This window comes from Xiphophorus hellerii, chromosome 7 (assembly GCF_003331165.1).
Source record: "Xiphophorus hellerii strain 12219 chromosome 7, Xiphophorus_hellerii-4.1, whole genome shotgun sequence".
Lineage (NCBI taxonomy): Eukaryota > Metazoa > Chordata > Actinopteri > Cyprinodontiformes > Poeciliidae > Xiphophorus > Xiphophorus hellerii.
Window position 1 is genome coordinate 17,744,673 of NC_045678.1, and position 13,257 is coordinate 17,757,929.

At 38.8% G+C, this 13,257-nt stretch overlaps 2 protein-coding genes and 1 long non-coding RNA gene across 4 annotated transcripts; 2 read left to right on the plus strand and 1 right to left on the minus strand.

Annotated features, from left to right (window-relative positions):
* Positions 1-333: 333 nt before the first annotated feature.
* On the minus strand, positions 334-1,126 carry LOC116723639 (uncharacterized). Its single transcript, XR_004340023.1, has 2 exons — positions 997-1,126; positions 334-511 (listed from the first exon to the last, which is right to left on the minus strand). It is a non-coding gene; the product is annotated as an uncharacterized LOC116723639 (long non-coding RNA).
* Positions 932-13,250, plus strand: LOC116723636 (NADH-ubiquinone oxidoreductase 75 kDa subunit, mitochondrial). 2 transcript variants are annotated; one of them, XM_032568687.1, is made up of 19 exons: positions 932-1,137; positions 1,580-1,662; positions 3,198-3,301; positions 3,695-3,802; positions 3,894-3,970; positions 4,145-4,226; positions 8,277-8,407; positions 8,500-8,685; positions 8,767-8,901; positions 9,004-9,118; positions 9,191-9,336; positions 9,424-9,552; positions 9,628-9,757; positions 9,845-10,005; positions 10,081-10,235; positions 11,339-11,514; positions 11,591-11,725; positions 11,869-11,941; positions 12,887-13,250. In XM_032568687.1, the coding sequence occupies exons 1-19, from the start codon at positions 1,121-1,123 to the stop codon at positions 12,976-12,978; spliced, it is 2,235 nt and encodes a 744-aa protein (XP_032424578.1). In that variant the 5' UTR covers positions 932-1,120; the 3' UTR covers positions 12,979-13,250. The 2 variants fall into 2 exon arrangements, with proteins under 2 accessions (XP_032424578.1, XP_032424580.1); XM_032568689.1 differs by lacking the exon at positions 1,580-1,662.
* LOC116723638 (uncharacterized) lies at positions 5,905-8,080 on the plus strand. The gene is made up of 2 exons (XM_032568691.1): positions 5,905-6,463; positions 6,573-8,080. Exons 1-2 carry the CDS (start codon positions 6,055-6,057, stop codon positions 6,995-6,997), a joined length of 834 nt encoding a protein of 277 aa, XP_032424582.1. The 5' UTR covers positions 5,905-6,054; the 3' UTR covers positions 6,998-8,080.
* Positions 13,251-13,257: the final 7 nt, after the last annotated feature.

Consider the following 13,257-nt stretch of genomic DNA (forward strand, 5'->3'; position numbering starts at 1 on the left):
TTTCTCAGATGTCTCGGTTGCAGTCGTGGAAGATATTTGAGATTCGGAAATTTCCTCTATTAAATAAATGAAATAAATAAAAGGGACCTTAATGTTTGCTCCCCCCCCCCCCCCCCCAAAAAAAAAAGTCATTGGGGGGGGTCATATACCTCAGAATATATGACCAGACAACACAAATATTCCAAAGCCATCTCTCAATTCTATATTTTGCTTTAAACCAGACAGAGATTCTTTTAATCTTTTCATTCTACTTTCAGGCTTTCTGGGTGGATTTTAAAGGGTTTCTTTCCTCTGATCTTTGAATCATCCCAACCAATAAAAACCCACAGCAAGGAAGGATCATCCAGTTTAATGCTGTATTTTGTTTATCTTAAAAGTTGGAGCTCAGAGTTTGTTACTGCTGGGATCAAAAGTTATATAGTTATTGAGCTTCCTGAACACTTGGCCAGTGCTGCTGAGTGATTGCTTCTAATTTATTTATCCTGAGGGATCCTTGACAAAGAATGTGTGCCTGCAAAAAATTATTTACTTTGAACAGCAGAGTTAAAGTCTGTTAATCTAAAAATAATATGTAACTTAATTTGAAGAAGTTTATCAGACTTTGATGATTTTTGGTTTTAATAAGCCCATCCTAATGAATCTTCCCCATGAAACAAAATGTCATTAGTCAGTTTCCTCTGTAAAGTCAGACATTGATGTAACAACACAGAAAAATGTTTTATTCTAACAATGCTTTAAAATATGAATTCTAGTTCTGTATAACTTCCCTTTGCTACATTTAATTCATTATACTTTGCTCTCCATGAGCCTTAATTCAGAGAAACGTACAGAGAAATACTGATTTATTAGTAATCCCTGTTTTATGGGGTGAGAGGGACTAGCAAACATTTATGTTATGACACACTGAACGGTCCTGCGCATCAGAGTGTAATATATCTAATGAATTTCAAGCAGTGACCTTTACAATAAAGTTTCATAACAGAGAGACAACTTTACCCTCTAAAGCAGTCACAGGAAACTCGCCCTCCTTTTTGGGATTATGGCACAGGTTTCAGGATTACTTAATCCGTGACGCAGCAGAATTAGAAGACAGCCCGCAATCTGCGAGGCACACGGCCCAATGAGAACACTGGCAAGGTGAGTAAAATTAGATAAACTCCACACTAAAATGGTAAACATTAAGAATGTGGGGTTTCTTTAAATGTATTACGCTTGCGGACGTTAGCAGTTGTGACGTTGCATGTGTGTTTGCAACGTTTTACCATCATTTAAAACATTTTACGCAGTTAAAAATATTAAGCATTATATTTTATCTGTATTGCTCAGCCCAGTGCATTGTGGGCGGGATGAACGTCTTTTGTTCCTTAACGTGCCATGGCGTGGGTTAGCTACTTAATGACGGTCCGGTGGATGGCCAACTTTAGCTAGTTTTCCTCTGCGTTTGTTTTGGTAGCCACTCGGATGCTAATTGAGGTCGCACACTCGGCTTGGAGCCTCATATATTCTCTCTCCCTCTTTCTCAAAGGGTAGATTTGTATTCCGTGATAAGATGCAGTGTTAATTTCTGTGTCTCTTCCAGCATGCTGCGGTTGCCTGTTGTGAATCGCAGTTTCTTTCCAGCAGCTATTATTAGGGGAGGCGCGGCTGCTGCAGCTCACAATGGTAACAATATGCCACTTCATCAAATGATTAATTGATCCTGCCTCGGCTACAGTTCGCACAACGTGTGTTTTGTGTCCTTGAATAACAACCATTTGTTTGCTCTGCTGAGGAAAGAAACTATTTGAATGCTTTGCACCATTTGTTAGTTTCCTGGACTAGATGGATTAAAGGCAGGATTATAAACTCACCAGCTACTTCTGTGCGTCAGCTCCATATCAATAAATTAGAATATCATCAAAAAGTAAATACATTTACTTTTTCAGTAAACTAATAAATGTACATATATTGAAATACTTAAAGTATTCAGTTCTGGACTATTCTTACATCTAATTCAGGCCAAAATTTATTTGATCTCATAATGAGACTATTACATAAAACCAATATAGAAGACATTTCTATTATGAAAGTATTACTATTTGTTGGTCACAGAATGATTGTTCTTAGTCACAAAAGATCATTACTAAAAGAGATAACTATTCACAGAATTTTGTATCTAAGCATATAAATGGAAAGTAATGTGGAAGGAAAAATTGTGGACAATCAGCCTCTAAGTACTACTGACTCCTGCTGCAGTGTATGTGTTCAGAGTCTTTGAAATTCAAAAAGATAATCTTACATGTTATATATGTTAAGACATGCAGATTGATACATGTCACTTATTTATTAAAGAATAATTTTTTATGATTTTTAACTAGATGCAACAAAGGTGAGCCGGAATTTTGGATTGATGAAGAAACTACCTCCTCACAGAGTGCTGTACCTAAGTAAATGAATGGAAAGTTTAGTGGAAGAAAAGTCTTGAAAATATAGCTTCTTTACCAGTGCATTCTTGAACCCTGGTTAGTTTGCTTAGGATTTCAAATAAATTAGAATTTCCAAAAGTTGTTTTATTTTACTTATTTGATTAAAAATGGAAACTCATATATAGAAAGGTTAATATATCTCATGTTTATTTCTGTTTTAATCATGGTTCAGATCATAGTGAGTAAGCCGCTAAAGGTCATTGCTAAAGAAGATGGCTTTTCACAGAGCCTTTTATCCCAGAAAATTAGTGGAAAGTCAGGTGGAAGGAAAAATGTGGAAAGTCCATTCCACACTTTTTTTAGGTGAACATTTAAGACATTTTTGTATTCTTTAAGATTTAATTACGACATTAACATGAAGTTATAGTTCACTGAACCCATAGATTAACTTTGCGTGAAAACAGTCCAAATGATGATCAACATTCTTTGTTTTTCTTCCGCTTTAGTTTTGTAGTCACATACTGAAGACTGATTGAGAGTATATGTCCAATTAAGGTTCAAATAAAACTCTCTCAGATTCAGGATCTAATATTAAAGTGGTTCTTTTACTATCTTCTTAAAAACTTTGAAATTCAGCATCCATTCCCAGGACTGGTTAGCATTCATAGCATTTCTGTATTTAGAAATATATATTTGTAATGGTCTTGACTAATGTTTACTACTTTGGATGACTGATTGCAGCACAAATTAATGTGTAGTAAATGATTAAATGATGTATGTCTTTGCCTGAAGCTCGCACCGCGTCTACAGCAGCTGCTGCTGCTACCACAAACCTCCTGGAGGTGTTTGTGGATGGAAAGCCTGTCATGGTGGAGCCAGGAACCACTGTGTTGCAGGTAGCATGCACACTTACCCCTAATAAAAATGTGCAGAAGTCAGATGTAGTATGATCTCAAACCGAAGAAAATTCATTTTCTGAGAACATTTATTCAGTGAGGGAAAAAAAATCCTGGCACAACAGTTGGTACTCCTAAAAAGGCTTTAAAAAATAAAAATAAATATACCTAAAGCGTTTTACTTTTAAAAAAAATTGACTTGTGTTTCTACCAACTTCCAACTAGTGATCCATGATTTGTTGTTTCCAGGGGTTCTAAATGTAATCTGACAAAAACTCCATGTATTTCTTAACATGGCTTTCTTCACCATTAAGTAATCCAAATTAAAGTTTGGATATTGAGATTTCTGGATATCTTCTCACTGGATGTGATGCTGGCCGTATTCTGTCGCAGGCATGTGAGAAGGCAGGGATGCAGATTCCCCGTTTCTGCTACCACGAGCGACTGTCAGTTGCTGGAAACTGTCGGATGTGTCTTGTGGAAATAGAGAAAGTTCCCAAGGTATTGTTTAGGCTACATAGATAGTCTGGTATTTGCCTGTTTTTACACAGACGATGGGCACAGCTGCTTATATCCTCTGTTTACCTTCCAGCCTGTGGCAGCCTGTGCCATGCCCGTCATGAAAGGCTGGAATATCCTTACCGATTCTGACAAAACAAGGAAGGCGAGGTAGGATTAAATTGATTTACGAAAAAATGGCTTGATTCATGTAGAAGTTTATTGTTTGTAGGTAAACTCGGCAAAAACTTGGATCTGTGAAAATTGAGCTCTCTTTAATAGAAAAAACCCCACAAGATTCTCCAATGATCTGTTAGAAATGTACTTTTGGTGATTTTCACACAGAGAAGGTGTGATGGAGTTCCTACTGGCTAACCACCCTCTGGATTGTCCAATTTGTGATCAAGGAGGTGAATGTGATCTCCAGGTAATTTGTCTATCTTTATTTCCGTCGCACTTTTCACAGTTTCACTTAAACTTCAGAACAGCACACAGAGTTGTAGATGCCTGTAGAAACAAACAAAACTCGACATTATCCATTAACATTAACCTGCATCTTCTGATCCGATGGAGGGATCAGGAAGGTGCATACAGTACTGCGAAAAAGTTATTGGCTCAAAATGTTTCAGATCAAACAAACATTAATGTTGAGCAAATATAACATAAAAAGCTGTTTTCAAGTGATTTCATTAATGAAGGGTACAAGGCAAAAGGCAACACATCAGGTTTAGATGTGTGGAAATTCAAAAGCAGATTCTAAAAGTCTTTGACCCTCTATCAATCTGGAAAGGTTTATAAAGATGGATGGATGGATGGATGGATGTATAATTGCTTTGGGTTTATTTCAAATGTAATGGACACGGTGATGGAAAGAGAGAAAGGTGGGGAAAAAGTTTAAAGGGAAAGAAGAAGATAGGGGTAGAGGAGAGAAACAAGAATAGATAACCTGCAGAGAGGAAGCAGGGGAAAAAACAGAGATCCACAGCTCAACAAAGTGTATCTCTAAATCCAGACATGTGTGTGTGTATGAGAGTGTGCTTGTGTATATAAGAATGTTCAATAATGGGTGTGAGGAGCCACACACCTTCCCTCCAGGACCCAAAGCAGGCATCCAAAGTCCCCTAGAGCACTGGGGAAGTCCCCCCGGAGCACCAACGCAGAGAGAGCCTTGGAGGAACCACCAAGCAGCCACAGTGCAGAAAGCCCAGTGGGCTGCAGCGACAGTTGTAGCAAGATCTGTCTGATACAACTGTCCCAAACGAACAGGGGAAATCTCTTGGCTTACCCTGGGCAAGTTTGCGGCAGAAAGAATTAAAAAGACAGAGATCAGGAGCAATAACTAATCATAAGCCCAGTAGGTGAGTTAAATTGCTTGATCGGTGGAGTAGGTAGGGATACAGACTCTGGCAGTGTGGAATGAAATATACCTGATGTTAGAATGTATATTAAGATATTGATTTTGAAGATATTGAACATACACAGATGTAATGCGGATGCTCCAAGGTGTAAATATGGAACTCAAACAGCTATCAGTACCAAATAATTCAATCCTACTGAATTTATGTTGAACTTAATCTTTTATCTAAACATTATCTAAATATTTTGTACAATGAAAATAAAAATTAAACTCCCTTCCCTTTGAATTAACAAAAGAGCAAAGACAACCGTTGTTAGTGATCAACTCAGGAAAGAGGATTTTTGTTTAGCAAATAGTATTTTTTTCAGGACGAGAATGGCATATATGTAGCGTTTATATTTACACAGACATGATCATCCTGTTATTGACTTAGTATGTGTTGAAATAATCACATGCTACATCATGTGGCAACAATTTCTTTTTGTTGTAACTAAGATGAAGCACGTCTTTCACTTTTTCATAGTACCTCGTCTACTGGATCCGCGCTCCCTGCCCCGTGCGCGCTCCCGACTCAGGGGAACGTATTCTGTCGGGGTATACCTATCTTGGTACGACACCGGCTTCTGTTAATGCAGGGGGGGATTTCCGGTACATACTCTCGCGTGAATACTCAATCTCGCGACTTCGGTGGTCCACAGAGCGACCCTCGTGTCGGAACCTGTGAGTCTAGAGCTTAGGAGCGCTAAATTGCTTGTGCAAAAAAAAAAAAAAAAATAATAATAAATACATGTCACGTGTGATTAGTGGGCGTGTTGCGTGCGCAATTCGTTACTGGCGCAAAGGTAGTTCTAACAGCGATATTTAAAGGAGGATTTTGCGTGTGCTACTGTCTGCCATCATGGACCGTTTGGGGGAGCAAAGCAGCCGTAAAAGAAAAATGAAATTTGAAGCTATGGCTTTGAAGGTGCTGGTGGAGGAGGCGTGTGCTCACAGTGGAGAACTGAAGCAGAAACATCTAAGCGTTGCCAGAAGAAACGCGATTTGGGAGGCCATCTGTGAAAAGGTGAATGCTGTGAGCCGAACCAGAAGATCTCCCGATGAAGTAAAAAGAAGATGGCAGGATTTTCGCAGGAGAACAAAAGAAAAACTTTCCCTCAATAAATCCACTTCTAGCAAATCAGTCGGGGCCCCAGTAGAAGAGATCCCTCTCACTACAACTGAGCAGACGCTTCTGGAAACATTTTGTGATGAGCGGATTGTTGGAATCCAGAGATGTGACTCGCTTGACCAAAAAATAGTAAACCAAGGTATGCCCATAATAACACTTTATTTAATCCACCATGAATGGAATAAACACGTCAAATGTTTTGTTTCCATCTTAATTTTAAAAAACTAAGTGAATTTCTTTATTCTTAGCTGGTGAAACTTTATCAGATGTCCGGAAGTACCCGCCTTCCTCCACCAGTGTGCCTGCATCAGAAAACTGCCCAGAAGAACCCCGAAGGTGTCCTGACTGTGATGACGTTGATCTGGAGCGGATGCAGGAACGAAATCAGACGGACTCGCTGCAGGCCATTGCGCAGGAGATCCGAGCCGTAGCCAACGTTGCGCGCGCCTTCCGCCGTGACGCTCAGGCCATCGTGGCGCACACGAGGCAGCTGGTCAGTGCCGTGACTGGGCTCACAATGGCTGTAAATGCCCTGGCAGGAGTTGGAGGCAGTGTTCCTTCACCTGCGCCGCCGGTGAATGAAGTGGTAGGAGAGCGCACGAGTGGACGCCGGGACAACCTGCGAAAACGCAAAGCCCCAAATAAGAACATTGTTTTGAAGAAAAGAAAATAAGGACAGTCAATGCCACAATAATCAATTTCTCATCCGGATGTTTTTTTTTCTTCTTTTTATTGGTTGTTCTAGGTGAATTAACGTTACGTTTGTGTCCATTCATAACACAACATTTTATGTCCGTCATGGTGTTTTTTTTAATTGCATAAATTATTTAAATAAACCTTAAATGGCTCATGAGAAGGTTCTTTGAATCACGTCAGCGGGTGTTTATGAACCCGCTGCATCCCGCGTGCGTTCTACAGTCGGTGCAGCATGTTCAAGATGGAGCAGACTACTCCAGTCCGTGCAGCTTTTCTCAGTTATAGTCTATATTCATGATTCAACAGTAAGAGACTGGGTAAAGTTTCAAGGTAAAAACAACCACTGATCAAAGGATAATCACACAATTGCCACAAAACATGTTGATGAGCTCAAAGACTTTTCTGAAAGTTTGGTGTTGCTGATTAGACAAAAGAGGGACCTTTTGGAAGGTGTGTGTCCTTATACAGTTGGTGTAATTCTCACAGTGTTTCAGAAAGAAAGGTAATTATTCTAATAGTAAGATGTGTGTGGGGGTAAAATTCTGCTTTGCTGCTTCAAAATCTCACCAATTTATGGTGCACTAATGGCACCATAAATTGCCATTACTGCATTTTATGGTGCAGTAATTGGAACCATAAATTCACAAAATGAATATTTTAGAGTGGCCTAATCAAAATCTGGACTCATATTTATTTTCAGATGCTGTAGTGTAGCCTTAACCACACCATCCATACTCAAATGCTTCAGTTTATCTGAATTAAAACAATTCTGCAAGGAGTGGACTAAAACTCCTTCACAGTGATGTGAAAAATACATTACTAGTTATTGCAAACACTTGATAGTTATTGCTGCCGATTCTGACACAACCATTTATTAGCTGTAGGGACCAATTACTTTTTCACGTATGGTCAGGTTTGTTTGGATGACTGTCTTCCTTATAAATGAACATTACATTTTGTGTTTAATACTAGGGTTATCTTTGTCTGATGTTAAAATGTTATTGGAAATATATTTTTGAGTGGAAATATGACAAGAAAATACAAATCTGTTTAAAAAAAAGACAACCCAACCACTCCAGACCAGACTAATAAAATTTAAAACTTTAATAACCATCTGAAGATAGAATCTTACAATAAGCACAAGACACATGAGGCTAATGTAGTGACCTTTAAACCTTAGCTTAATAAATAAATCCAAGACACACTATTAAGTTAATATTTACCTAAATAGGTTATAAAAAATATTTCTTTGGTAGGACCAGTCCATGCAGTTTGGCAGCGACCGAAGCCGCTTCACAGAGGGCAAAAGAGCTGTGGAAGATAAAAATATTGGGCCTCTTATAAAAACCATCATGACCCGGTGTATTCAGTGCACTCGCTGTGTGCGGTGAGTCAAACTATAACTGAAATGGTAAATTGGGATGTTGTGTCACTTGTGAAAAAGTAAGTACACCTACATGTTTTATGTTGCGTCTGCAGCTTTGCCAGTGAGATTGCAGGTGTGGAGGACCTCGGCACCACCGGCAGAGGCAACGACCTCCAGATTGGGACTTATGTGGAGAAGATGTTCATGTCGGAGTTATCTGGGAACATTATTGACATATGTCCAGTTGGAGCGCTGACATCTAAGCCTTACGCTTTCACTGCTCGTCCTTGGGAGACCAGGTTTCTAGATAGTTCTCAACACGTTTGTTAACTTTTCACAAGCTCTACTCTGTTTACATGTTCTTTTTTTTTTTTTTACAGGAAAACTGAGTCTATTGATGTTTTGGATGCTGTGGGGAGTAACATAGTGGTGAGCACTCGTGGTGGGGAAGTGATGAGGATTTTACCCCGTCTTCATGAAGATATAAATGAGGAATGGATCTCAGATAAAACCAGGTTAATTCCTCATCAAACTGGCTCTTCATATTAGAAAGAGGTTAAAGTGCTCATAAAGATTTGTATCGTTCTTTAACTGTTTCTGACTTTTATATTTGACAGGTTTGCTTATGATGGTCTAAAGAGACAGAGGCTTACTCAGCCAATGGTGAAAAACAAATCTGGGGATTTGGTCCCGACATCGTGGGAAGATGTTCTGACCCGAGTCGCTGGAGCGGTCAGTAATTGACAATTTTATGGCTTCCTCCCTTTTCAAGGAAGTGAAAAATAACACAATCTGTTTGTGCAGTTACAAAGCGTCAAAGGAAGCGACATTGCCGGTGTTGTTGGAGGTCTGGTGGATGCAGAAGCTCTCGTTTCCCTGAAAGACTTGCTGAACCGTTTGAACAGTGATAACCTCTGCACTGAGGAGGTGTTTCCCATGGCTGGATCTGGGTAAGACCACCATAAGATGAAAACAAGCAGAGGTCCATTGTGAAAATGTACTGATCCTGTTTTCTTTCCACCTTTTTTCTTTTTTAGAACTGATCTGCGTTCCAAATATCTGCTTAACACTAGCATTGCTGGCATTGAAGAGGCTGACGTGCTCCTGCTTGTGGGCACCAACCCTCGCTATGAGGCGCCTCTCTTCAATGCACGCATCAGAAAAAGGTAAATAAACTGCGTACCTTTGACTGTGTGACTGTAGAAAGTAGATAACTTTGATTTCATATGAAATTGCCACAGCTGGCTTCACAATGAGCTGCACGTAGCTCTAGTGGGCAAGAAAGTGGACCTAAGTTACACTTATGATCATCTTGGAGAGTCTGCCAAGATCCTGAAAGAAATTTCTTCAGGAACTCACCCTTTCTCTCAGGTAACCCCCGGATAGTTTACAGGTACAAATATTCCCAAACATTAGGTGTGTTGCTTCTGTTTTCATGGACTTTGGCTGCTCTTGCAGGTTTTAGCTCAAGCAAAGCGCCCTGTTGTTGTAGTTGGCAGCAGCTGCCTGCAGAGAGAGGACGGGGCTGCGATAATGGCTGCTGTGTCAACTATTGCTAGGAATGCTCGGGTCAGCAGTAGCCTGCAGGGAACCTGGAAGATTCTCAATGTGCTTCATAGGTAGCAACCTCAGAGAACTCTAACTAACAGTATGATTCCCTTAGTAAATCTTTGCTGTTTTGCTTGTGTCATCAGGGTTGCTAGTCAAGTGGCAGCGCTTGATCTGGGATACAAGCCAGGTGTTGACTCAATCTTGAAGAATCCGCCTAAAATGTTGTTCTTACTTGGGGCTGATGCCGGCTGCATCACTCGCCAAGACCTTGCAAAGGACAGCCTGATAATTTATCAAGGTAATCTTTTTTTTTTACTTCACACCAGTAGAGGTCGTTGTACTGAACATACTTTTTACATTGATTTATTGACTCGTAAGAGGTTTAGTTGGATTCCAGTAGAAACAGATGCAAATATGAGTAACCAAATAAATTTGGTTACATAGGTTTAGAATGATTTGATTAGTTTAGCAAGTGTAACAGTTCTTTCTGCATCACATCGGTAGTCAAGCTCTTATCATTCACTCACTTATAGATTTATGCATTCCTGTGCAACACAGCCAAAGTGTGTTACACAGATCATTAAAAAAAGTCAAACAAAAGCAAAACAGATAAGAAAATAAATAAAAGTTAGGAATCTGGAATATGTCACAGTGACACTAAGTATTAAAAACTTTCCTAAATCAAAAGTTCTTAAGCTTTTTTGACCTCAGGGACTACTTAGCAGAAATAAAATATTGTTCATGTTGTTCATAGCCATTAAACATGTTCTCCTTTTGTCCCATTATAACCACAAACTTTAATGTTTTTTAATTATTATTTGCAAAGTTACATGCAATTGTAAAGAAGAAGGAAAATGAACATCATCTTCTCTGTCCATGTACAAGAGGAGTGTCCCCACAGCATGATGCTGCCACCACTATATTTCACTGTGGGGCTGATATGTTCAGGGTGATTCAGAGTTATATTTTCTCTTCATAGGGCTTTTCCATGAAAGCCAAAGTGTTGAGTTTTGGTCTTTGTAACCTGAACACCTTCCAGGTTTACTCTTTTCCCACATGGTTTGTGGTGAACCATTAAATGTGACTTCTCATGAGCTTCAAGCAATTTCTTCTTTCCACTCATCTACAAAGGCCAAAATTGTGGAGTGCACGACTATTTGTGCTGTCGACAGATTGTCCTTGCTGAGCTGTGGAGCTCTGCAGATAATCCAGAGTTACCAGCAGCCTCTTAGAAGCTTCTCTGTTAAACGCTATTGGACTGGCACATAAATCTAAACGAACAGTGAATTTTGTACTAGCAATGTGAGAACGTTTGAGGAATACATATGCTTTTGCAATGAACTGCATAAAAAGGTAGAAAGTTGAGCCTACAATATTATGACTTTCTGTATTATTACCTAGGTCACCATGGTGATGTGGGTGCCCCGATAGCTGACATCATACTCCCTGGAGCTGCATATACAGAAAAATCAGCTACCTATGTGAACACAGAGGGCCGTGCCCAGCAGACCAAAGTTGCTGTGACTCCTCCTGGCATGGCCAGGGAGGACTGGAGGATCATCAGAGCCATATCTGAGGTATAGCAAATAAACACATACAATTTTGTAAATAAAGGTAATTACTGTGTATAATATTTTTTTTTCTCATTTAAAGCTTGCTGGAGTGACTCTGCCTTATGACAGTCTTGATGAAGTACGTGACAGGCTGGTTGAGGTCTCCCCTAATCTGGTTCGATACGATGAACTTGAGGAGGCCAACTATTTTAAGCAGGCCAATGAACTGTCCAAGGTCAGCAGTTATCTTCCTTTGTTTTGATTTTAGTCCATCGCAGACAGGCAGCAAGTCATAACAACTTCATCACTGTGCACTGGTGACGTTTCTTAGTTTACGTGGCCCGTTTCTATTTGATGCCGATGCCTTATCTGTTTCAGGGAGTGAACCAGGCAGTGCTCACTGAAAGCTTAGTTCCCCCACAGCTTACTGTGAAGGACTTTTACATGACAGGTGGGTCGTCATTACTATGGGGAGAGAGTAGCATACTTCAGTATAATATGGCTAATCCTACGTTATAAAGATTCATAAGTCATATGATGATTGTGTTTTTTTTATTTCAGAGGCAAGACCAAATTATTATTATTATTATTATTATTATTATTAGTGGTAGTAATAGTAGTAGTAGTAGTAGTATTACAAATATTTTATGATTGTTTAACATAAAAACATCCTGCTCTTCTCTTTTGTAAACATTACACCCAATTTTGTACACTGTTAAAAAAGATAAATTTGTTTTATTTTTTTCTCACATTAAATCAATCTAAACATTCTCTGTTTAAGTCAGTTAGCTTTTATTTGTTTAATTATAGAGTAACGAGAGAGAGAGAATTAGGATTTGTAAGCTTCTGATCAGAATATTTGAGGTATAGCAATTGTAATTGAAGGAAACACCTCAAATAACTGGTTCCATATGTTATTTAGTTGCTAAGAATTTGAAGGACTAAGTCGGTGTTTTGAAGTTATCGCAAAGCGATGATGTTATTCTTAAATGAAATTTCTGGGCATACCTTATAACGTGTTTAAGCAAGGTCTCCTTCAAAGCTTCAAAGCACTGGAAAATTCTTTTTATTTTATTAATAACGGAGAAGATTTGAACGAATTCTCTAAGAGTTGCAGTAATGTCAAATAAAGCAGACCAAATTTCTAAACATGTTTTAGCTGTTTTTCTAAATGTGTGTTTTAAAAAAGGACTAGTGTTATTGTTGTGTTATTAAGAATATAAACATAATCTCTATTTTAAGCTGTGGATTTGAAATATGGCTTTCAATCATGTGAGCAATTTTGGAATAGATTATGTATATATTTTTTTTCAAAATATGTCATCTCATACACTTTAGAACTTTTCTTCCATTCTGTAATGGCAGTTTAAAATCTGCTTTAAATTTGTACCCACAGATCCCATAAGCAGAGCCTCCCAGACCATGGCAAAATGTGTGAAAGCTGTCACAGAGGGAGCCCAAGCCGTGGAAGAGCCAGCCATTTGCTGAAGCACAACAAATAGCCCTCAAATGATACGCACAACTTCTACATTTGCACTTTTCTAGATGGATATTTTTTTGCACATCACTGAAGATGTTCTGTAATGGAATGTCATTGTTTAACCTTTTTCTGTGCAGAGTGAATAATGTCACCTCATATTTGATAGATATCCTGAAATCTATAAAGTAAAAAGAGTATATAGTTTAAGTATATATTTTCTGAAAAGTGTTAAAAATAAACTGACATTTCTTAGCAAGTCAAATAAATCTTTTCAAATTTATTGAAGC